Here is a 26,113-nt window from a genome sequence, read left to right on the forward strand (position 1 = left end):
GACACACCCCCCGAAGTGATCTTGGTGGGGGTGCAGAAGTGAAGGGTAGAGAGAATAGGCGAGAGTCGAATTCGATGGAGAAAGATTTTAAAAGAAAGAGAACGAGAGGTGGGCACGGGTTGAAACAATGGATCTTTCAAAGCGTGAGAAAGAAATATGGATATACAAAAAATTAAATAGCAGGAAAAAATTTAAAGTGATTTAGAACCGAAAAAATATTCTGACAAATAAAAATTCAAAATTGTCAAGAAAAATAAAATGAATGACGGATTATTAATAGAAAAAAAAATAAAAGGTATAAAATTAATTTAAATAGACAAAGATTTAAGTAGACAAATATTATAAGAAGAATCAAAAATAAAAAAATTTTTATAAATTTTGGGAAAATTTACTATTTTATTTATGGATTTTAGTAGGAGGCAGTTTCATTGATCAAAATATATTCTGATTATGACATTAATGCCAGACGGTATTAAGGTAATACAAAAACAAATGAAAGTGTGATCGAAAAGAAAACGCGAACAAAGGAGGAACGAGGAGGCGGTAAAGCGCGCGGAGGGACGACGCCTTATCCGGAGCGAGGAAAGCTTTACAGCGAAATCGGGGGAGGATAAGAAGGAGCGGGAACGAGACGGCGGGATCTCTCGGGTTGCGGAGGACGACGAAGGTGGGTTCCGAAGGAGTTGGCGAGCGAGAGGGTGAACCAGCAGCCGAGCGAGGACCAGAGGAGGCACTCCGCCGCGATATCGGTAGACGCGAGACGACGGTATCGCGGGCGATGGGCGATGGAGGTGGTGGTGATGGTTGCTGGTGGTGGTGGTGGTGGTAGTGGTGGTAGCAGTGGTGGCGGCGGCGATACGATCCGGTGGTGGGGTTGATACTGACGGCGCGCTCGCAGGTAGGGCGTCGTAGGGGCAGCAGATCGAGCGCCGCGACGCCTCGACGCGCACAGTCGCGGCTCGAACGCCGTTCCCAGCGAACGTGTGTTGTCCTCGCGGACCGTGCGCTCGTCCTCGGCGGCGCGAATGACATTCCGTTGGTGCTCGGAGACCTCGCGTGATTTCTAGAGGTACATTCGGGACGCGAGAGAAATGGCACGTGGATGACGCGAACGCGAGCGTGATTTCGAAATCGCTTCGACGAGAAACTCCAAAGGGATCGATCGAGTTCCAGTTTTCGGAGCACGCAGATGAGCCACGCACATGTTCGGTGCTGATAATTGGTGACGACCCACGCGCGCCGAAACAGTGCCTTTACGGCCTGTTCTCGGGAGATGACCGGCAACGGTGACTGATTCTGTGATCGATGATCGAGAGACTCCGATCGATGTAGTCGTTCGGACTCGTATGTACGTGACGTTCTGAACGGACGAACGTGCCGATTGGTGATCGGGAAACGGGAAGAGACTATATATATATATATATATATATATATATATATATAGAGAGAGAGAGAGAGAGAGATCGCTCTATTTACTCCGATTTTACTCCGTACGATACTTATCGTAATGAGTTGCGAGCACGTGTGTGATTTTCCGCAGTCTAGTCAGAGGTACGCGCAGTTTAATCGTATTTAATATTTCATGCTAATACCAAAATAAAATTTAGAACAAATCGTAGTGATCGTAGGTGTGTAAGTCGTTTCGGTATAAAAAAAATGATCACCCACGCGTTAATCGTTAGTATACAGTAGCTAGAAATTAAGAACTTGTCTGTAAGAAACCTTCTACGTAAATCAATGGACATTTCATGCACGTCTCAATACGTCTGTGATTTCAATTGTAATTAAGGAAGTTTTATGTAATTTGCACGATTGTCAATATTATCATAGGCCACGGATACTCGATCGAAGTGACGTAGAATCGTTTACAAGACAAAAAAATTTGACATTTGGCTTAGAAATCTATCAACACCTGTCCGATCGCATTTGACTTTTAATAAGTGCCAGGCCAAAAATTAACGCTATGGGTTTGTGAGAATTATCGAGTATTACGCGACATGTCACGAATGGCGGCGACTTCCGAGGCCCAGGAGAATTATTGAGGCCCCAGGAGGGAATGGATTTTCAGAGCGCAATGGACACCTTCGTAGAGGCATGGATGGCTGCTAACACAAAGACGGATCAAGTACAGGTAATCCTTTATTTCCCCTTAGTTTAGACAAAACTTTTTACATGAAAAATTTATTTCTTATACATATGATATAACATTGTATTTTTTTCCTCTAATAAAATTTGAGAGATTTTATAAGATATTAAAAAGTAATATATTTATGTGGCAACAATATTTTTAAAAAATTTATGATAAACTTTACTATAATATGTTATCATACTTACAAGAAATGTAATATTATATTTAAAAAAAAATAATATTAATTAAAGATATAATTGAAGATATAATCTAAAAGAAAATTTTAAAATATAAAAGAAAATATAATGTTATATGTATAAGAAATAAATTTTTTTCTACAAAATTAAATATTATAGAAAAGATAGAAAAGAAGAAAGTTATTAGGAGAAAAAAAGACTAAAAGAATAATTAACATATTTTATAGTTTAAACTATAATTTAAATGTCATATAAACTCCTTATTAATAAATTAATAAGGTTAATTATTATATAAAACCGTCAAATTATCAATCAAAATTATTTCAAATTCTTTTTTCATATGTTAGAAAATCATAGAAATATATTTGTCATTGGATAACCAATTGATAAAAAATTGCAGCAATATATACTACCTTAATTTAATAAGGAATATAAAATTCCGATAAAATGATTTACGTCATGGATTAGCGTGCCAGCATCGTTTTCGGCGTTCGGTCTACCGAACTTATAAAAATAACGCACCGTCTATACTCGGTGTTAGCGAGTACGAGGGGCGAGAAGCAACCCCTTTCTAACATTACACAGCCAATTGGCCACCCTATCGTTTCTTGCACCCCTCTCTCTCTTTCTCTCTCTGGACGCGCTTTCAGTCCGCTTAATTCTTCTTCATCAATTTGGCACATTCTTTCGCATCTCAAAGCGGTCGACCACTCCACGTGTAACGTGTGATTATCCCGATATCGAAAATAAGTAACCAAAGCGTTGTTTCTACGTCGCATTTGTTTTATAAGAAATAATAAAGAAGAATATTATGTTATTAGGAAAAAATGCAAAAATCTTCCAACAGAATTAAGCAGGAATTTTCATTTTTCCATATGTATATAGATCTTATTTTAAAATCTCACCTTTTGAGAGAGACGCGCATGGTTTTCAGATAAAAAAGAAATATAGAACAGGTATATTTATACATATAGGTAAGCACTCGCGTAATCTATGCAACATCGAAAAAAGAAAAATACGTTACTTATCAGACGCTTATGATCGCTTAGGAAGGAAATAATTATCCGTTTAAACGCAACGCGAGCGCTCGTTCGGTTTTAGATTCGATTCCCCATCATCAAAAATCGCATACCAAATTCAGATTCGGCGATTTTATTTTCCGACGCTCACAATGAAAACCGAGGGGCAACGCGTAGGGCGGGGGATAATCCTTGGCAAAGCCGCGGCTCGCGTGTGTGCTGTGTGGACGAACGCGCGTACGTTTACACGTGTATGTACGTATTGGGGGGTCACGGGTTCTGACCACGATACGGATGTGCCCCTGCCTTCTTCCTGTGCCACGACCATGTTCATGTTCTGGCATTCAACGGAATAAGACCGCATGTCTCCATTGACCGCTCGATCTCTCGATCCATGGCCGCCTTTGGTTGACTATGGATTATCGAAAAATTAACGGGCGAAAAATGCTATAGATAATTTGAAAAAACATTTACATAAATTGTCGTAATAAAACTAATTGTCGTAACAAACTAATTAGAATCAAAGAGAAATATATGATCTATTTTACAATTAATCCTACGTTCTGTTTTACATTTTGACGGTTACAAAAGAAGAAATAACAATAAATAGAATTGGTTTTAGATGATTTTAGAATGATAAGTCATAAGTTTAATAAGTGACAAATAAGAATATTGAAATATGATATTATTATGTATGTCATTTATTTAAAAAAAAATCATTAGTTTATTATACATGTATTATATGGCATGAAATATACTTTATCAAGAATTATATATTTCATATGTACAATTTATTGCAATAAACAAATAAAATCTAAGAGAGAAAATATCTATAAAACTTGTATGAAATTATACGCACCTCGAGAGGTGCACTATCCAAATATATTCCAGAAAAGAAGTCAGAGACTGAGGATAATCTCATAATGCTGTTACTACGAAATACATACAAAGCTTTTCCTTCATGTTTTTGATATTAACATACCAAATCTCATTTTCGTAGTTCGTTCTTGAAAAAACGCAAGGACAATATACTACACTGGATTACAGGATATGTAAAAATTTTAAACTCAATCTTCATAATTTATATTATAATCATTTAAATCACATTGTTAAAGGAGCAAACTAATATGCGTAAATAATAACAATTGCAGAGCTATGTACATAACAAATCCGCGAAACTCGAGCATAATGATCGCGCGAGGGAAAGAAAGAAAAAAAAAAAGAAACAAAAGGATAAGCGGGACATTCCGAAGTTAATTAAATTTTCTGTCGCTATCGATATTATAGCTAGATCTATGACGCTTAATAAACGTTTAATAAACGTAATAGATCTTAAGCCGGGCGAACTTGTGGCATTAAATGGAAGAAAAGAACGTGAGGCAGAAAAGAGCTCGCAATGTAAAATTTTCACGCTACCACGACGCACCTCTTGCATTCTGGTACTTGAAAACACGTCCTTGCAGCGCGTTGCACGCAGGACTGCCCGTGCACGCACGGGCGCCACGTGTGTACTCGAAAGTGCGTCGTACGTATACGTGTGCGTGCACGAGGATACGTTTGAAACACGCATGGTCACGGTATTTGACCACCCCAGCTCCCGGAATGATTGTAATCCATCTATCCGGCCACCGAAGCCGATATATCAAATGCAGGTAGAGCTCGCGGTCCTCTCTCCGTAGGCCTTTTACGTTACCTTTTTATGCCGCAAGCATGATCTTTTGTTTTCTCGGTGAATATTTTGTGAGGAAAAATTAGTTACGTGCAGTTTTATCGAATCACATCGTCATCCCTAAATTGTAATTTTTTCATTTTTTTTTTCAATTTTTTCACATCATCACCCCTAAATTGTAAAATTTTTTTAATCAAAATCAGTCGTAACAGCTGCTACTCTTGAAAAATTTGTGTAAATAAATAATTAATATTTTTAAAAGAGAAAAAGAAACGTACGAGAGAAATTTCAAGGATTGTGACGTATTTAGTTTGAACATTTATGGAAGAAGCGTTATATGTCTGTTTTTAAATATTTATATTAGATAAATATTTCCCCACTTGCAATGTATTTTTTTTTTCTGATATTAATATCAAGAGAACAGTTAATATCAAGAGAACAATTTATGTATGGTCATCTGAACTGTAATTTTGAAATGGTACTTGTATTCTCGCTGCTTTCTCCGGTAAACCCTCGAAATCGGTGATCATTGCCGGTGCAAGATCCTATCTGTTGCTTTCTAATCTTTAGCTCTACCATGTTTTGCACTTAGGAACGAAGTATCTGTCGCTACAGTCGGCAACAATTTACGTAACGTGATCGCAAACGCATCAATCCGCGGATTATCTGTCACAAAGAGGCAACCAATTATCGTTCGGAGATATCGCTGATATTTCGATAAGTATGATTAGAATGTTGCAGATTAATATGGGTCGCGCCACATTTAATTCCGTTTCATGCGATGACTGCCGAAAGATAACGAAATTATCACGCGCAGTGAAACAGATAGTGAATCGCTTTAAATGTTGTTAAGTAGATTTACGAATTGTTATTAGTACACAACACACTGCATATTATACACTGCATGTTATTATATCGATGAAGATTAGAAGTCGGCGAGTGCTTTTCAATGTTCTATAAAAATGTACCAGCTTATCTCCATAATTGGAATCTTTAACAATTACAAAACGATTATATCATCGTTATCCAATTTCCATAAAATTTTGTACGATTTACGATTATTCAATCTCTCCCTCTCTCTCTCTCTCTCTCTCTCTCTCTCTCTCTCTCTCTCTCTCTCTCTCTCTCTCTCTCTCTCTCTGGTTTCTCTAGAAAATTAAAAAAATTCTATTCTACTCAATCAAAAACTTGCCAGTTATCAAATTTTCAGTGGACATGATTGAAAAAAATTGCAGGATCGGCAGATATAAAAAATTTTAGAAGCAAAATTAAATTTCCTTATTTTGAGATTAAATCATTTTGTTTTTTTTTTTTTCTTACTTGTGAAACTATACATTTCGGATTGGTAGCTATTATAATATCACTCAATTTTATTTTTAGTTTAAATATTCTGAAAAGATGCAGCTAAAGCAACTAAAAGACCAACTCTCACAATCTCGTATCGCGATGTCTCGCTCACGGCATGAACCGCAATGCGATTTTTCATGACGCGAGTGCTCACGAGTTAATTCGAGCACCATTCGAAGAATTAATAAAGACGAGCGCCCGGTAATTTACACGCATCGAACATCGTCACAGAAACCATGGCGAGACTAAAAGAGAGAATCCTTGTACGAAGGAGCGAATGTATCGTGTTTCTGTTCTCTTTGTCTTTCTTTTTTTGTTCCGTTAGATAGAATTGGTCGCACGAGGAACGATACCGCTGACGTAAGATATACGCCGAAAAGGACCGCGCGTTCAATTGGCCAAACATTAAAAGACTGTGATCGAGATTGAACCTTACGTAAGCTCGTTGGTGCAAACAATCCGGAGAGCCGCCGTTCCGTCGCGGTTAATTTTTCGAATTCCATCAAGCTCTCTCTCTCGCCGCGGCTTCTCTCTAGGTCCACGAGGACCCTGTGCTCGGTCAGCGATTAAGGTTATCGCCTTAACGGGAAACATACAACAGGAAACGCCGTCGCTGCGTATCTCTGTTACACCCGGTAGATAAAGCTGATCCGTTTGATAAACGCTTGCCGAACTGTCGTCGTCCGTGGCGCGACGCGATATCGCGCTTCGCGGTTAATTATTTGCTATTTCATTTTTACTGTCGTCACGGTCCACGCACGATCGAGACGCGGGATGAGGCACGTTCGTGCGAATTCACGCTAGCTCGCTCAAATTGGACGCGTTTCTCGCAAAATCCAAGTTTTTTTATAGTCCGGCAATTCGTTAACGAATACTTTGAGCATTCGTTTTTATTTAGGAAACTCGTTTACTTAATTTGAGTAATTATTACTTTATTAAAAAAAAGTTATTTATAATGTAAAAAAATATTCCGATAATTATTGTTGATAATTATTATAGATTTTCCAATGTATTCTCTTCCAACTTTTTATTTTAATCTTATCTGCCTACTGAATATCTCAGCCATTTACGTTAGTCCTACAAATGCTAGCTAATGTATCTTTGTAAATTAATTACCGCGCAATTAAAAACCTCGCATACTCTGATAAGGAGTAATTTTTATCGCTTGAGCGATAAAATACTGAATTTTCAAAGAAGAACGGTGTTTCACGCAAAACATTTCTCTGAGCCAACACCTTCAAATTTCTGCGATTCCCGACTCCACTTTGGGAGGCCGAGTGAATTTTCAACCGTGGCGAAAGCCGGATCGATGAGCGAACCGAAATTCCTGATTTTACGACACAGCGTCGTAACCCTTCGCACGTCACAGCAGAGTTACCGCGATATCACTTGGGGCGTTAGCCGGATAAGCCGCTAACTCCATCCACCTGTTGCCCCTTCTTACGCGCTCCCGCTCCTTTCGGTCTCGCGTTCATCTTCATTCCTCGCGTGGAAACAAGACGAGGAGACCCTCGTCGGCCCGTCCTCTTTCGATCCACGTGGACCCTCGGGGCCCGTCGGGGCCACACGTCTCTTTTCCGTCAACGATGGCCGGCCGGCCTTTCTTGATCTTTCTTTCTCGCTCTCCTCGGCACCTTCAGGCATCCCGCTTCTCCGTCCCCTTCTCATCTTTCTCTTTCCTCTTCTTCATCATCATCTTCTTCTCCTTGCTTACTCCCGTTTTCTGGCCCGGGTCTTCAGCGGTCTGACGTGTTTTTTGCGAGTGCATACCTCGAAGAGCTCCCGAAACAGTAGCTGGTACCCCGGTACAGTCAGGGCAAGCGAAAAAATCGCCGGTCGAATCCTTTGCAGCCGATCGTTAGAGATCGATGAGAGAAATGACGTGTAGAGACATTAAAAACTAGGTAGAAGTATAAATACTTCTTTTCCCTCTCGATCTAAATTTGTTGATTACATTTTTGCTTTAATGCTTTAATGTTTTTTTTTACAGAATGTTTCTTACAAGATATAATTACGAGCAAAAGATACATTGTTAAAAAAAAAAAGATCAAAGATCATTGAATTGAATTACAATCTAATAGAACGATAAAATGAAAAATGTTTGTTTGATTAAGAATCAAGACTATCATCTTCGAGGAATAATTAATACAATGCTGGCAATCATCGATTATTCAAGGTCGTTTCACACGTGTGAGTGTCGGCTAATTAAATTTTATAATTTCGTATTCATCAATTAAATAACGAGGCTAAATATCCGCGAAAATCGCTGATTGCGAGCAAACACGAACGCGGCAGGAAGTCGCGGAGGATCACGGAGGGTTAAACGACGCCTCGCATCTCGGCTCGTTCTGCCGCTCGTATTCCACGGAGGCGTCATCGACGATCCAGTTTCCAGACGAAAATCGCTCCGCGGTGCATTTCGCACATCGATGGCGGCGGCGGCGGCGGCGGCGGCGGCGGCAGCGGTTGTTGCGGCGGCGGTGGTGTAGGATTGTCGCATTCTGGGTCCAGTTGACCCTAGTTGACATCGTGGACGGCTTAGCCGTTAGTGTTAAGTTCAGTTCACTCATACATAAATCTAAGTCCGCGCTTATGCCTTAGCCTGGCCACCGCTCGGAATTGAGCACGTGCTCAGATTTCATCGGCGACGACGCTTAGATCATCCGGCTCGTTCGGCCCGACCGAAACGTCGCAGATTTGACCGCGTTTAGGCGACGCTCCCACCGTGAATTGCCGTCGAAGGCTTTTTTAATCGCTAGATTGTCTCCAATAGCGCATAGTTAATTTGCGCCATGAGTTATTTTCTTTTTCTTTTCTCGAAGCAGAATCCAGTTAATCGTTCACTGCGCGCACATCTTGGTAAAGATGCAACGTTAATATTTAATAAGTATTTCTTTTGATATATTCATATTTTGATATATTATTATTAAAAGTCTAACAAATTTTATTTACCTATATAAAAAACAATTAAGATGTAATATATCGTCTTATATCAATGGTGTGCGACAATATTTTTCGTACAGAGATTAATAAGAGCTGGAAATTTTTATTGTAATCGTCCCTGTGAAAAAGTCACGTGACCGTTGGAAGCATGATGTGCCAGGGAATTTTGTCTTTAGAGATTAAGGACAGCAAGAGATTTATATTACCCCGCGGCGATTACCGCACTCTCGCAGGATTATATATAAACGAGCGATGAAATAAACATCACAATAATTTACATAACGTGCTCTTGCAGAAAATATTTTCGCTGTGAAACTTTGCCGAGAACAATATAGAAGCCGGAGAAGAACTTGCCTGAGTAATAAGCGTAAAAATGTACAAATCATGCTTCCTGGTATTAAACTTTCTTTTGCCATCTCCTCGCTATATAAAAAGATTCTTATATTTTATAATGTAGAGCTTATCGAATCTCTCTATATAATATGTTCATCCTCTTTTAAATAGAGGCGATCACTTTCTCTTTGATAACATTGTGATAAATACGCCGCATCTTAACGATCCATACAATGATGGTCCTACATAATCAATACCGTTTGACATTGCGTTGAATCTATTTTATTATCGAAAAATAAATATAAAAATAATTTAACGAACTCCCGCAATTGCAGAGCCAAGCGTTGGCATTGACACACAAGGCCTCGCCACCATCGAGACCGAGCAGCGTATCCTCGTTACCGAGGAGCCCTCAGTCTCATCAGTCTCAACAGTCTCAGCAGCAGAACGCATCTCAGCATCCGCCGGTGCATCCGCTGCAATCGCAGACTCCTCTCAATACACCCCAGACACCGTTCTCCGCGCACAATCAGCACCCGAAGCAAGAAATCAACGCCAGTCCCAAGCAGGAGGGCTTTGATCTCAGCAAGACCGCCTCCAGCACAGGTAAGTATCTGTTACATTTTTTAATTTGTTTATATTGCCTGCATTATGTTTAATCGATTTATTAATTATCTGATAAGAATTGCAAATTAAGAAGCAATTGCTGCGAATCGTCAATATTTTTTTTTTTGGTCAAAACCTCTTTGAAAACCTCATTGAAGAATTTGGCAAGAAAATCGTTGAGAATTGATATTACTTTATATTAACACAGAAATATTTTAAATAATTATATTTTAAATAATATACGAATATTGCGAAATGAAGAAATTAAACGCTCGTGTTCCGCTCGTTTTCCGTTTCCTCACCCGTATACACCCCATTACCCTGGGTTTTATCCCGGGTGTGACAGCTTGCGCAGGGTTCCCGCGGCCGTAAATCGTCGATTTGCCGGGCGAATTAAGTCACCTTTTACGAGAGACCGGATCGTGCGAAAACAGCTTTAACGTCTTTACAACGTGTAACTCGGTTGAGATTACTCGGATGACGGCAAGGAGGAAAATGCGGTAACGATGCACCGATGTCACCGATGTCCATTAATGCATTCTGCGTCGAACGGAAGCGGCGTTAATCGTCGTCACTGTCTCGCGTCCGGCGAAGGCCGATATAGCTCTTGTGTAATAAATAATAGAGCAAAGAAGGGAAAGCAACGTGATGTACGTTTAAAGTCATGTAATATTTTAGATTTAAACTTTTTTTCATTCCATTCGGATAATATCGATTACTTTGATTAATGGAAAGGAAAAGAATAACAATTAATACGTATATTTTTATGTTAAAATACTATTGTAAGCAATAATGTTTTAATTTATAAATAACGAGAATAGACTGAATAGAATTGTTGTCACTACTATATAACTATTGCAAAAAGTTGTTATCTAATAATATGTATGTTATATGTTGTTATTTAATAATATGTATGTTACATGAATAATATGGAGAATCTTCAAAATGCTATTATTTTGTTCATAATAATCCAGAACTCCGTTGTTTTGTCGCGCATATAAAGTCCACTTCCGTTGAAAATGACAAAGACGTACATACTTGATGGAAGTCGTGCGAGAAGGGTCGTTAAAGCTCGTAAACGAGATAGACTATCGGCGGAATTTCCTTGATCCTCGATAATGCGGTGGAAACAATTTGTACGCGTCCGTTTACAATAAGAATCAAACGTTAACGTATGAACAAAGAATCAAGAAGCACTTCTTAGCTTACTGTAATTTTAAATGATACTAAAATTTATAGAAAGCAACAGCCATAAAATAAAATAAAATTTCCACAGTAATTTATTTGCATAAATGAAATATCTAACAGCAATTTATTAATTATTTTTCCTTCTTGTATCCAAATTATTATTTTAATTCATCTTTTTACAAATAACTCCAAGTGTGTTGGAAGAAATGTATGTGTATTTACAATTCTGTTTAAATTATATTATTATATTTAACAAAATTTAAAAAAAAAAGTAAATCTAGTTTTTTTACAAGTAGGACATTGATAAGCCTCTCTTCTTTTACTTATTTCCCAAAATAGACAAAGTTATGATAAGACGAAGAGAATCAATGTCATACTGTAAAACCGAAAGAATGAACATAATTAAATAATTATCTAATCTATCGTGTCACCATTTATGTAAATTTATCATTAAATTTTTACGTTTCTTTACTTTCATCCCTTGGTTATTTCCTTCATAATATTATTGACTCAAGAAAGGGAGATGTTATGTCACACATTTCAGTTTTATTAAATTACATTCTTCTGTGACCCTTTTCTCGGGCTGACTTTTAGAGAGAAATTGGTTTAAGAATTCTTAAAAGATAGAGAGAGGAGATAGTCTCTATAGTTCGGTGATCCGAGGCGTGGAGGAATGCAGCAAGCAAAAGTACATATTTGCTTTTTCAACCCCGACTTACGCGGGGAGAAAATGGTGGCGTGATGCGATGGGGGATGCGGGCGGACAGAAGCACGCACTTCCTAAATCTACGGATTTCGAGAATCCTCCTTAAATCTCCGCGCATCACAGTTAATCCTTCCCCTCTCTGTACTTGTATAACCTTTTTCTGTCTTCCCCAGTTCTTATCTCCACCTTTCCTTAGTCGAGAGACACTACAGTTTTTTAAATTTTTCAAATTTCCGAAAAATGTGACCTATTTACTTTTAACGAAAAAAATTTATTATCGCTGTACGTATGCAATGGATACAAACTTGAAAAACTCATTCACAATGACACAAATAAAACAGGATAGTAATATAATTTAATAATTTTTAATAATATTCACCTTTTTTTCTTTGTAATATGTATTTTTTATCTTATCTTTAATCTGTCTGAAATGCTATACATGAAAAGATGCTCGAAGTAGATTGACACATTACAAAAATAAAAGGAACCTATTTGCTTTTTGTCAAGAAATTCATTTCACGTTGGTATGTATCAAAGATGAGCTGGAAAGATGAGATCGTTTGTCCCCTTTTATTCCGCGAGCCGTAAGCGTCAGCTCGGAATTAGGATAATCGTCCGCGTGTGTTCCGTTCGGATTTACCTGGACGTCTATATGCGCGCGTCCATGTGCACGGGCGCAGGGGGCAGACTGCGACGAGGTGCAGCCAGAGGGGAGGATATTGTGACCCTTACGAACTAATCCGGATTAAATTCGAATCCCTGGCTATGCGGCTAGGCGACCTGCGAACATCCACCATAGCGTCTTGCGCCATACGATCGGGGCTCGTTACGCCATTTAACCCTACGCGATACTCCCTCCAGAGAGATCGAGCACCTTTTGTGAGCGAGAAATGCCTTTGAATTCCCAATCATTTTCGCTCTCGTTGGCGTACGAGAATAACGCGTACGTAAAACTCTCGCAGCATAAAAGTTTTGATTTAGTAATCCCCAAAACTTGCGCGATGCAAAACCCGGTCAGGAAATATATTCGCGTGGGAAAGACTCACAATGAGTATTTGACATACTGTAAACTTAAAAACGATTGCAGCTTCGTATTAAACGTAATTTAATTCACATTCATAACTACTCTTTGTTACGCCCGCAAAAAACAGTTTTGTTGGATTGAAAAATTTCATTTATGCAGTTTTAACTTGTTTTAATTTTCGGAAGTTGTTCTATTATTTACAAATAACCGGAGTATCGCGAGGTATAAATAATATAGCGATGTGTGAGATAATATTTAACGAATTTATATATTTTTCACAGTATGAAATGAATTTTACAAATTACGAGAATATTTCGAACTGTGTTTGATTACATAGATTTGGAAATGTATTTTATTTATAAAAATATGTGTAATAAAATTATATATTTAACATTTATAGAAATGTAAAAATAGAGAAAGTATAAAACGATATAAAAAAGTTTCTCAGAATTTTACAGCAAAAAAACGCATCGATTAATTAAGATGTTACGATAATATAGGGCATATAAATTCAATATAGAATTCTGCTATCTTCTTTTATTTTTCTCACGATTCGGGAATGATTCTTTCGCAATTCAAGAATGATTCTCTCACAGGACGCCCTGTATACGTTCTAGCTTTCAACCTGACCACGCGTTAAGCCAAAGGCAAAATCGATATCATAACTCGCGGAGAGCAATCGTGGACCGTATTGCGAATGGATATTTCTCACATGTATAGAAGCGTATATGTGCGTATGCGTCTTTATTCTTGCGGTTCTTACATTCGAGATCTGCCCTACATTTAGTACTACCGAGCAAGACATTACAAAACTTTATTCTTACAGATGCAAAGACTAGTGACAAAGTGAAAAAAACTTTTTATATTATTTCATAATCCATTGTTCACGCTGCTAACACTGCACTCAAATTCTTTCGGAATTAACAATCGCAAAATATAACTTATAACTTTGTAAATTCCTATTCCTATCTTGTATTTATAATTTTGTTTTAACATATTGTGCACACTTTTTGCAGTTTTTGTTTTCCAAAAGTTAATCCAAAGTTAATTTTCTTAGGTATTTTGAACGAATGATATTTTAATAAACATTTTTAGTGAGATAAACTTTTTGTTTCCATTCGAGTACATTATTTGTTGAATTATAATTTGAAGTAGAAGTCTTCTATCCTGTAATTCGTAATGAGACTGTAAGAGAGATTTCGTTAATTATTTGTCGTGACGCACAGCCTGGGTAATGAAGATTGTAATGTAATTGCGAGCGCAACGAAGCCTCAAGTCCCACTTAAAAGTCACTTAAATTTCCTGAATGTCCTAGTCGCATATTATCCGTGATGTCATCGATGTCTTGGACAATAGGCATGTCTTATATATAATCCTGATGTCCATTTATCCTGATGATATTTAATCTCGTAATTTCGATCTTTAAATCTATCATCTATGCACCATACCTTCTATGCACCTTTTCTATTCTCTATCTATTCTCTTTCTATTCTGTTCGTACACAAATATTTGTTTTAAGCAATACATGCCACGCATGATACGATAGTGATTGATGCAATAAAACTTTCAATTTTTTATAAAATTGAATCGTTGCTATTGAACGTCTTCAAATTTTCAACCAAATTCATATTCTGCTGACGATTTAGAGAACATCAATTTTATTGCTTCTATTAAACGCGAAATTATGTAATAAAAGATTCACAAAGATCTTGGCTCAAATATCGACATGACGATGCTCTTTAATGTCGATCAACAATCCGCTCGAAAATCAGCACCTTAATCGGATAGCAAAAATAGGACACGTGTGCTTTCAGGCACACCCTGTAGACAACGTTCCGAACTGTCGGTGAAGAACACATAGGATGAGAGTGAGGGAAGCGAGATGAGGGCGAGGTGAGGTGCAGGCGAGAGAGGGTGAAAAGGGGGTGGGTTAGGATTAGCTGAGTTGTGTGCGTTGGATTTTGGATTTGGACGGCGGGCGGCGCACACACGACCAATAATCCCGGATTAATCCCAGACTCACGTGTACGCGCGTACGCACACGGACGCAATTCGCGCGCGCGCGAACGCGAATACGGGCGCATACGTGCAAGGCCGGTCAAACTCTCGGTGACGCAAGTGCATCCTTGTGTATATGTATATGTATGTGTGTTGCACCCTTGTGTCTGACATATATACATCAATGAAAGAGAAAGAGGGAGAACCGCGAGGGGGGAGAGAGAGAGAGAGAGAGAGAGAGAGAGAGAGAGAGAGAGAGAGAGAGAGAGAGAGAGAGAGAGAGAGAATCAGACCGGAGCCACTAAAGGATTTGGCCATGCACACACACACACACACACGCACACACACACACACACACACACACACACACACACGCACACATCGCAGCTCGCACATGTACGCGCGGCGCCCAAAGATAATCCCCACGAATACAGAGCCCGGATAATCCCCGTGCAGGGCCGCGTATACGGCCCGTTTTCTGTCCCGTATGCGTGCACACGTACGCGCGCACTCATACGCGCACCGTGGATGATGGCTCGTACAAAAGGGCGGTCGAGAGGCTGCCTAGGGGGCTAGGGGGGCGGCGGCGGGAGGACTATGGCAGAGCACACAAGGTTTAGAGGCTAAGCGGCTCATCCCCCAGGAAGCTTTACATCCCGTCCTGATACGACGGGAATTCTACGAACGATTCGAAAGATATTGTGCCTGTGTGTTAGCATGTGTGTGTATGTGTATGTGTGTGTGTGTGTGTGTGTGTGTGTGTATGTGTGTGTGTGTGTGTATATATATATATATATATATGCGCGTTCGTGCGCATCCGCGAGTAACGTCGAGCTACATCGGCGAGATATTGGTCGGCGCGAAAGAGATCTGGAACAACGCGCGCTTTGTCGCGCGAATGATGAACGGAGAAACCACGGGAAAACGCGGCGACGATGTCGTTTGGACGTTGTGCGTTTGGTGAAATCGGTCCAGGACAGCGTCGGGACGAATGCCCGAGGACATGGGAAAATTGTCGAAGTTATGGGAAAAATTGCCGATTTCTCACGGAATATCGCTCACCAAGCTTAGATCACGTGCGATCGTAAAACTGATGTCCTTTTTTAACTGATATTTGTCAAAAGTATGTTGGTATAGTAACTTCAACGATGAAGAGATATATCGATTGGCACTATTCGTAGTCAAATGCAGATATTTATCTCTGATTTTCTTTGAAAAACCAGTTATTAATAACAAAGCATTGAGATTTGAAATGCAAATAAATTTTCTTCAATGGTCGTTATATCAGATATGATAACTGCTAAAGTGAATATAAATGATAATGCATATTAAAAAAGGCATCGTCATGAGAATCGTCATGAGTAGTCAGCAATTTGATTTTAACATTTATAGTATTAAAAATATGATGCTACAAGAAGTCTTTCATGAACATAATGACAACGCATTTATATTCGCGTGCTAATTTATTTCATACTTCTCTTTTCCCTACGTGCGGAATTTTTCATACCCGCGGAAATATTTTATCCGAAAAATTCGGAATACACATATGGCGCTTCACGCGATCTTCAACGGCGGTATTTCTCGTGTCCTCTTCGTGGGAGAAAAATTCCGAAAGATACGAGGGGTCGTCGGTCTATGACCATAATCTTAATCCTGGATTAAGCGATGCGGGAATTTGTATAATCCCGCTATTTTGTCTCCGCGGCGCATCTTGGGATTAAAGAGTCTAAAACCTCGCGGCGTCTCCGACGATAAATCTGCGGATTGTGACCTTGGATTACGTAATGCCGAATACGTCGTAATAAATGATTCATAAAAAAGATTTAATGTCCTCGCCGTGTGTCACCTGACTTTTCAGCATTTCCCGCCCGGATCGGGTCCTTGTATAATAAAGATACAGTGGGATTTCGGGATTGCGGCGCTTTATCATCGCCAAATAATATCAAGGTCCGTTGGCTTTGAGCCTTTTGCAGTACTATTAACAAAACTCTGATTATCACCACGCCGCTGTCGCTTAATCCCGGATTATACGTATAACGCTACGGCGGCAAATAAATTATATGTAAACGACAAGCCGAAAATTCGCGTTGAACATAGAAATAACGGGTTACGTCGAGAATTCGGGATTAACGGTTCACATATCAATGAGATCGCGGCGAAACGACATTAATTAATAATCCTCTGCCTCGAAAAAGGAGCATTTGAAATTTTTAAGCGGAGATATTTTTCGGGAAAGCTCGGTTATTAACATCGCGTATGCAAAATTTTACGTATGCAAATTTTTTCATCTTATTACACGTAGAAATATATTGACAATATTTTGTTCGAATAATTATTTGGAACAATCTCTCTTTATTGCGGAATGAAATCTGTTCTTTTCTTCTTTCGAATTTTTAAGAAAGCTGATTTTTGAACGAGATAGAAAGAGAGAGAGAGAGATAGAAAAATATTTCTTCAAGATGTCTCTTGAACTTTATCCACGCGAAAGTTTAATTTTCTCACTTATTTTCTCTTCCGTCTCTTCCTCACAACATTATTGTATCATACCATAACATTATGTGAAAACAGAATTAGATCAAACGATCGCACGTGTGCACGCGGTAAATTCGGTCTTCTCCTCGGCCCGTCCTTCGAATAAAGGGGATTATCATGTCTCGCGACCCCGCCGACGTTTATCCCCTTGATCGGGATAGAAACTTCCCAGGAGATTATTGCAGCGAGTTTCGTGGGCCAGGATAGCAGGAGGTATCGAGGAGGATCACGGCCACGTGTAGATCCTTTGTGCGTGCTATCGAAGAAGCGGCGTTAGCCTGTTGCTCTAACGTGCAAGGTAAAAGAAGGAGGCACACGTGACGCCACGAGTTTCTGCCTCGTTCAAGGACGCGCCGGAGTTCCGTCGCGTGAGAATTCTGCATTAGGCGAGGGGATCACTCTCGGATCTGGCCGCGTTATCCCGCGCAAGGGAATTGGGATAAGGAAGCGAGGTGGCAATCAGGCTCGCAGGAGGCGCGAAAGTACGACCGTGACGCCCGCGACGCGATATATGAAGGCCTGTTACTCGCGGATTTTTGGGCTTCCTCGCTTTTCCAGATTCCTAAATCCGCGACCGCGAGCCTCCGGGCCTTCCTTTGGCGAGATCCTGCGTTCCTGTTGCTCAAGGGTCATCCATTACCCTTTTTTACCTTCCTAAACGCCCGTCCGTTCTCACCATTTGCATTATTGCGCCAAACGTGCAAACATTGTTGCATTTTACAGTAACAATGCCAATATTTTGTTATTGCGGTATATTTATTTTACTTTTAAATAAATTTATTTATAATATGATGTTAGCAATTACGATTTGCTGCATTTTAAACAAGTTACAACCAAACCGTTGGATTTTAGTTAAATTTCATTAATAGTCACGAAGTGATACTGGATCACAAAATATAATTTTATTGAAGAACAGGAAAACAAAAGTTTGTAACAGCGATAACTCACAGTTACAAAAACTCTTTTGTATTACTATAAAATTTCATGTATCTGTATATATTAAAAATATTGCATTTATAAATAATAGCACATATAATAGATTTTTTACATATAATATGGTAGAATATTGTTTTCAAATCTTAATTTTATTTTCCTAAGATGTTCTCTCTCTCTCTCTCTCTCTTTCACTCTCAATTATCTCACGATTGGTTGTTTAAAATCGGATGATTTTGAATACATAAAAGTATCTTTCATTAAAAAAAGTTATCGTAACGATTTAATTCTTTTATTTATAATTTAATTAAATTTATGCTTACATATTTATAAATATCTATCAGTTTTTAAATAAATATTTTAGCTCTTTTATTTTTCTCAAAATAATTTATGATGAATTCAGCTATATAAATTTTACAATTATTCGTTTGCTATTTTAGAGCAATGTTTTATTCGTTTTGTAATCTGCGTATTGACGGATTAATCCACTGAGCTGGATTTACAAATCCGTCTCGTAACAATGCATGCATGAAATATTTATATTTGTGAAATGACATCTGATAAATCTGAAATATAAAAATATAATTCGCGTGTATTTTAACAATGATAAATAATAAAGCAGTATCTTCTACACACAAAATATAACAATCCATACAGCACATAAAATTCTTATTCAGATGAATAATATTTAAAAGATATGAAATGCACGTGTAAATTAAAGACATTTGAAATAATTTTAAATTATCGCCGTTAAACTCATCTTTCCTCGAATCAAGTGAATCTGGCATTCCCGAATTTTAATTGACAGCTCTCCGTCGTGACACGTGATGCGATCTTTCACTTCTTTTTATAAATATTGTCTAAATAAGTGTATACCGCTGATCCGATTACACCTGCCGTTGCGTTTCCTTCCTCATCAGCCTCCGCTCGAGTTGCCCGATTGATAATTTATAGGCCTAATAGACGTCTCTCGTATCAGGAGCGCATATCCCGGCGTTGAGTAGCCGCGTAGTGCCGGTTCTTGGCCTCGTCGCGAAGCGCCTATTCGGTCGACTCGGCTCGGCTCGGCTCTATCTTCCGCCGAAAAATATGCAAATGAGGTCCTTTGTCCGATACCTGTCGCCTTATTTTCGCTGACCGGACAGCAGGAGCGACAGGAAGGTGTCTCGCATCCTGTCCCGGACCCTCGAAATGCCCCGTGACCCAAATAAGGGCTTTTGTAGGACCCCGGCGATCAGGAGAGCAGGACGCTAGGACGTGGCATTCTTACGCATGTGCCGCGCACGCACCCTTTCGCTTCCCCTCTCTCGTTCACAACCAGTTCTCCCTCTCACACCGACGCGCCTCTTCGTTCTTCTTCCTGGCTTTGCATCCGCTTCGTTCGGCTTACTCCAGCCCCTTGCTCCATCTCCCTCTGCCGGCCGGCCGAATTGTGACTCCCCGAAGGACCGCGGAATCCAGCAGGGTGCGTATGCTATCCTGCTAGTTGTTTACGCACGAGAGTCGTGAAAAAAATCCTAGCAACCAGTGGCTGATCGAAGGAGGGGGATAATACGTGGATGAACCTGTGCAAGCATTTAGCAGATAATTAACGAGCTCGTCGCTGCTTTCGTTTCGGGGAGCTGCGGTTTATCTCAGAAGAATTTAGATCTCGGTATCTCGAGACTACAAATCTCTCAAATTAATTTCTACTTCATTTTATATCTTTACATGCTTTCTATATTTTATCTTCTCTTTCTTTAAATTATTAGATTATTTCGTCACAGGAACGTAAAAGACATAAAAAGATGTAACTGAGAAAGATAGGCCTAATATCTCGATGTCAGTTGTCTTAATTATGTCTCTATCTTCTTGTTTGTTATTCGAGTACCATTTGAGATCTCTGCATTATCATCTCGGCCTAATTGTTTTACAAGGCAAATCAAATAAGTGATGTTCGACTTCTGTGAAGACAAAAATAGAGGGCAATGTGGTTAATGCGAGAATGATGTATTGCGTGGCATAAGTAAAAATAAGCCAGTCCAATTGTGAGTTGTTGTCGTCAATGGGTTACCATTCGTATGTATCTCAATGTACAGATTTAAGTTACTCAAAAAATTTCCCGGTAAACATGACAGAAATCAATATATGTTTTGCGCTCGTTATGAATATATTATTATTATTATTATTATTATTATTATTATTATTATTATTATTATTATGAATATATTATATATTATTAAGTTTTGCAATAAAAAAGCAAACACATATTTTTGTAACGTAGTCACACATTTGTTAATAAATGTGTATATAATTATAAATTTGAGAAAAAAAAGTAATACGTTGACCATAACGTTAAAAAAAAAAGCTAAGATATTCGTATCTAAATTAATAATTGTTATTTATCAATATGCATAAAATTCATATTGATAAATATGGCAAATTAATTGCCATATTTCTATCTTTCGAGTAAGCCTAACGTAAGCAATCCGTTGGATTATATAATCCCGTCATTTGGGACTTAGACTTACTAATCCTCAAAACGACCTCGCCAAACAAAACGCTAGGGGTTATATAATCGCTAAGATTGGTTAATTCATTACGGGTTACAACGGAGATGGTTTGAAACGCGACATAAACAAACTTATTTCAATCTATTTCAGGAATCATATTTTTACACTAACAATGTGTTAGCTTTACACATTTACATACATTTTTATATTCTTATCAGATATCAAATTAGGATAACAAATATGAATCATCTTAAATTAATAAATATATGCGGAATGAAGAAAGAATATATCCGTAAATACATATCTTTATACATATCTTTATTGATATATAAAGTTTATTTATATATAATTAGCTTATGAAAAAAACGTTTTAAAAAGGGACAATTTTTGGTAGAAAAAAATGATTTAATTTGAAATAATATGATCTTTCTCCGATATCAATATTTGTTTCACATTACTCGAATAGAAAACTTCTCATATTGTGAGAAGTGAGAAGGCGATAAAGTTGCGTAAATCACATGTATATCGGCTCTTCGCCCTTTCTGAAAACCTCGGACAAACTTATACCTCCAGTACCAAAAATGAAATCCTGATCATTGCAATGAAGTCATCGAGAACACCAACGCCCCTGCGTTCTGTGTCGTATTAGACAAATAATAGTATTGTAGATGATACTCTCCTGATCCCTCGATAAACAACCCTTTACTTATCGAAGAATCAACCACTTGACATTCTTTTTAAAAGAAAAATTATTTTATGTTAGAAATGTACTATTGCTACTTTCTTTTATTTTTTATCTTTTCAAGATGTAATATTTAAAAAGTATAATGTGAGTCTTTTTACTAATAAAAAATAAATTACAGAAGAAAACTTTACTCGTTTCTATGAAATAATGTTTTTAAATGAAAGAAGAAAGAATAAATGAAGAAACATTATGAATATGGATATTTTATATATCAAAATTGAATGATATTAGAAAACAGAAATGTGCGTCGAAAAAAGATTAGACAATTAGAATTAGATTTTTTATTTTGGATTTTTTATGAATTTACAGAAGTTACAAAGAAAATAAAGTTTATTATTATTACTTGGGAAAAAATAGTCTACATATAAATAATTTATATATACATTTTAAAAAATAATAAAAATAAAATTAAATTGTTAATACTTTTTTATTTTATTATAAATTAATATTAAAACGTTCTTTCTTTATTAGTTACATAAAAAATATCAAAATATTCATAAACTTTTTCTATAAATATTCTATATGAATGTACAATATAAAGTACTTATCTCAAGTCTTCTTTAAAATTCTAGATATGAATTTTTAATGAATTGTTATATGGATAACGCTACTTGATAAGATGTGAATTTTCAAGATATTTCCAACATTTTTTTCTTGTCTATCGTCTGTTCACATCAATGCTCATAAGGTCTCCTCCATGTTCGCATGCACGCAACTGTGTGATTTTAAATATTTAGCTCTCTTATATGAACTTGTCAATGTTCTACCAAACGAGCAGTCAACCCCGAATGTTTCTTTGACACCCCCGTCGCAACACGTTGTTTCCTTCCCGGTCCTTTCCCCATATTATGTTCCCCTGGCACGGAGAGGTCACACGGTGGCCTTACCCACATTCTCATGGGATATCGTGGGGAGCCGACAGGGATGATGACCCGCAGTCATTCAGCAACAGGCACGAGGATGAGAGACGCCGAAATCCAGGCTTGCGTAGGCAAGCAAAGCCGCGTACGAATTTGAGTGGATATACAGTTAGAGCGATACCAGGGCGACAGGATATGGAGGATCCTTCGGCAGGATCTTCGAGAATAGTCGACGCATGCTGCACGCGCGAACCGGCTCGAAAATTTATCATGGTGTCATGGTGTCCTGGTGGCAAAACCTCCGGTAAATCTAGACAAATCCGTCGGAAGTGAAGGAATTCGCTAATCTGGAATCTCGTGTGCATCGTTTAGAAATTGAAGACGCGTCTCTTTCGCGTCTCTTTCAGGACATGTAATATAATATTCAATAATTTGCAATATCCCGCGTGGACGATATGTTAAAATATAAGAAGATGTCCTTTTTTTTCCTTTTTTTTTGTTATTGTACTGGAATATTTCATTCCGTTTGCAAAATAATGCTACATCGTACAATCCCATAAATTCTCGAGCGCTTTTGGGGAAAAAATTAATTACCAACGCGAGGGTGCGGCCAATAATAATCCGCGTTCCGCGTCGAGCATTCGAGGAAGAATATCGCATATTAAGTCACTTTCGTAAGAATTCTAAGAACATTTAAAAATTAAAATTAAAAGGATCTATATATTAAATTTTTGAATAGAAAATCTTTTCAGTTGTAAAAAGTTGTAAAAAGTTATTGAGTGATAGCAGTTCTTATCAATGCTATCTTATTTTATTTTATTTTATTTTATTTTATACGAAAGTCAATTTTTAACATTTTTAACATTTCGATTTTTAACATTTTCAGAGATTTTAATTATTTCATTAAGAAACCTCTCTCTGCGTCATTGTTGCAAAATTACTTCGTTCGATCAATACGTAAACCGGCGAATACTTAGGCCTGGGATAATCCCTAGGGTGATCCTGCCATTAGGAACAAAGGCGCGAACAGGCGTCAATGCGTAATCATGAACTCCTGATATGAAAACGCCCTAAACTCCGTCTAAATCCAGGATCAGCGAGGTCTCACCGATAGTTATCCTGACGCGCGTTTCTTTCGCTAAGACACCGAAGATTCGTCGTCTACCCTATAAGATCCTGGTACAAAAAGCCCTTCGAATTCAACGGAAATCTCAGAAGCGACCGGCGATCCTGCGGGGAGTAGTACAAACTTTCGATTCCTTTTATGTTTCCCTGCTGACTTAAGGACTCAAGTATCCTTAGAAAGCTCGCTAGAAAATCTCAGTGTCCTTTTCTACCGTTCTCGTTGCGTATTCAAACGATTACAGGGGATTCCGTGTATTCTTTTAGAAATATAAATTGCGCATCAAATTGCGACGGCAAAGGAGGTTTCATTAATCAGAGACCCTCGTATCGTTTGCAACCGGCTTCGCTGTCGTCGGCTGACTTTGATGTTAACTAATTTCACCTCCTTCGGGAATAAAAATTAAACAAAGAGTAAAACGAACTATCGGATGAAGCTAATCGACCTTGGTGAAAGTAACCGCAAATTTTTATCACGATAAACTCGACGTCAATAATCGTGTAGGCTTTGAAAAGGCGCCATCGTTGTCGTCGTTTGCAAATAAGTCAACTCTTCCTCGAATTAATCTCTGATCCTGGTGACTCGAAATAATCTGAGATTAAAGCTCGCGCGATGGCGGCGATGAAAGAGAAGTGCGCGTAAGCAAACTCGGATCGAGCAAGAGCGACGGGAGAAAGGAACTTGGGCGCAAAAAAGGACGGAACATGATCTTAATTCCGTCGAATGGGGACCATCACAAATCTCGATCTTCCTGCTTAGCCATCGTAGCCGGCCGAATAAAGGGACAGGCCCGTCATAAGAAGGGATAGAGAAAGAGGGATGGGAAATAATTTCACTCGGTCGAAAACTGGTTAAGATTTATAATTTATGATCTTGGCAATAATCCGCGGTGGATGGAAAAGCGAGAAGGGAAAGAGAGAAGGGGTGATAGCCGGGCAGAGGAGAGAAACGCGCGAGAAGGGGCGAGAAAGTATATGCGAGTGAAAAAAAAAAAAAAAGAGAGAGAGAGCGGTAGGTAGGACTTATCCTTTGATCCAGGATTTATTTAACTACGGTCCCAGCCCGAGCTTATCCCGGGGGAGGTTTTAACCATCAAGGGGGCATGCTATTGATTTTTAGCTCGAGGGGGATTAAAAGCGCACTTTCGTAACACTATACCGTCGCGCACATGGACGACGCCGTGGTGTGGTGCGCGATTGTCATCGATTGGCATGTCGAATGTGTGTGGAAAACGCGGCGCGAGTTGAATTAATTTCGCGCTCTTTGCCATGAGACCGAATCGGGATCGTCAGGAAGGGATTTTCTTCTCGTTCTTGGCGCACGTAGCCACGATAACACGATTGCTAGCTATGATGTTCGAAATGCGATTGGCGCCTCACTTTAACAACACAGAATTTCTTTTCTCCCGAATCTTCGCCATTGTTTATCTGACTTAACGTCGCTTATTACATTTAATCTACATTATGTTATCCTAACCTACATTATGTTATCAGATCTGCGAACGTAATTTTGATTTGTGATTCTTGATGTGATTCTGGAGTTATAAAATTTTTGTGTAAAATTCACGAATACACTGACGTCACATTTAATACTGAAAGATACGCAACGTTTGCGATTTAATTATTAAATGACGGACTTGCTCATTTTATAACACTTTGTTATTGGTAACGTGATGGTAACGTTTTAATGTTCAATTCCAAAAAAATGCAAGAAAAATAAAAAAATGAATTGCTAAAATTAACAAAAGAACTATGTTAATTGTATATAGAATTTTATTGTATTTCACTTATATGTCGCTTTTGTAAAATAATTAACAAATATATAATATAATTGATAAATTCTAGTTGCAACCAGTGAGAGTTATATAAATTTTAATACATTTGATATCGCTATTGTGTGTTTACGATTACTTCGAAACATTCTTCGATCGCTACCGCTGTAAAAACACTCGTAAGAAATCGAAGCGCGATCTGCGTAATCGGTTCGCGATTACCGTGACTCGATCGCGCTACCGAAGCTGAAGTATAACGAAATAATCCGCATGCACGTGCCTTTTCTCGATGGATGAGTAATCCCTTGATAAGGAGAAAATCTGTTGTGCCGCTGGCCGCAAGAAATGATCCGTTACCCATCATCCTTGTCGATCTTCTTCTTCCTCCCTCCCTCTCCCCCCCTCCCCCGTGAGCTCGCGTTATCGAGGCTGCGTGATTCCTCGCGCGTCATGACGGACAGGCGCGTTACAGGGATCAAAGTGCAACGAACGGCAACGG

At 38.5% G+C, this 26,113-nt stretch overlaps 1 protein-coding gene across 2 annotated transcripts in view; it reads left to right on the top strand.

Moving 5' to 3' along the window:
* The first annotated feature begins 897 nt into the window (after positions 1-897).
* The window catches only part of dve (SATB1_N and homeodomain domain-containing protein dve), a 44,974-nt gene continuing 19,758 nt past the window's right edge, over positions 898-26,113 (top strand). The window contains exons 1-3 of one of the 2 annotated variants that reach the window (XM_011641528.2): positions 898-1,551; positions 1,831-2,131; positions 9,972-10,242. In XM_011641528.2, the coding sequence (XP_011639830.1) occupies positions 2,057-2,131; positions 9,972-10,242 (346 nt within the window). In that variant the 5' untranslated portion in view covers positions 898-1,551; positions 1,831-2,056. The remainder of the gene's footprint in view (positions 1,552-1,830; positions 2,132-9,971; positions 10,243-26,113) is intronic. The other variant, XM_089084448.1, reaches the window with a different exon arrangement.

Source organism: Pogonomyrmex barbatus, unplaced genomic scaffold (assembly GCF_055798465.1).
Source record: "Pogonomyrmex barbatus isolate J1 unplaced genomic scaffold, ASM5579846v1 scaffold9, whole genome shotgun sequence".
NCBI classification, from domain to species: Eukaryota; Metazoa; Arthropoda; class Insecta; order Hymenoptera; family Formicidae; genus Pogonomyrmex; species Pogonomyrmex barbatus.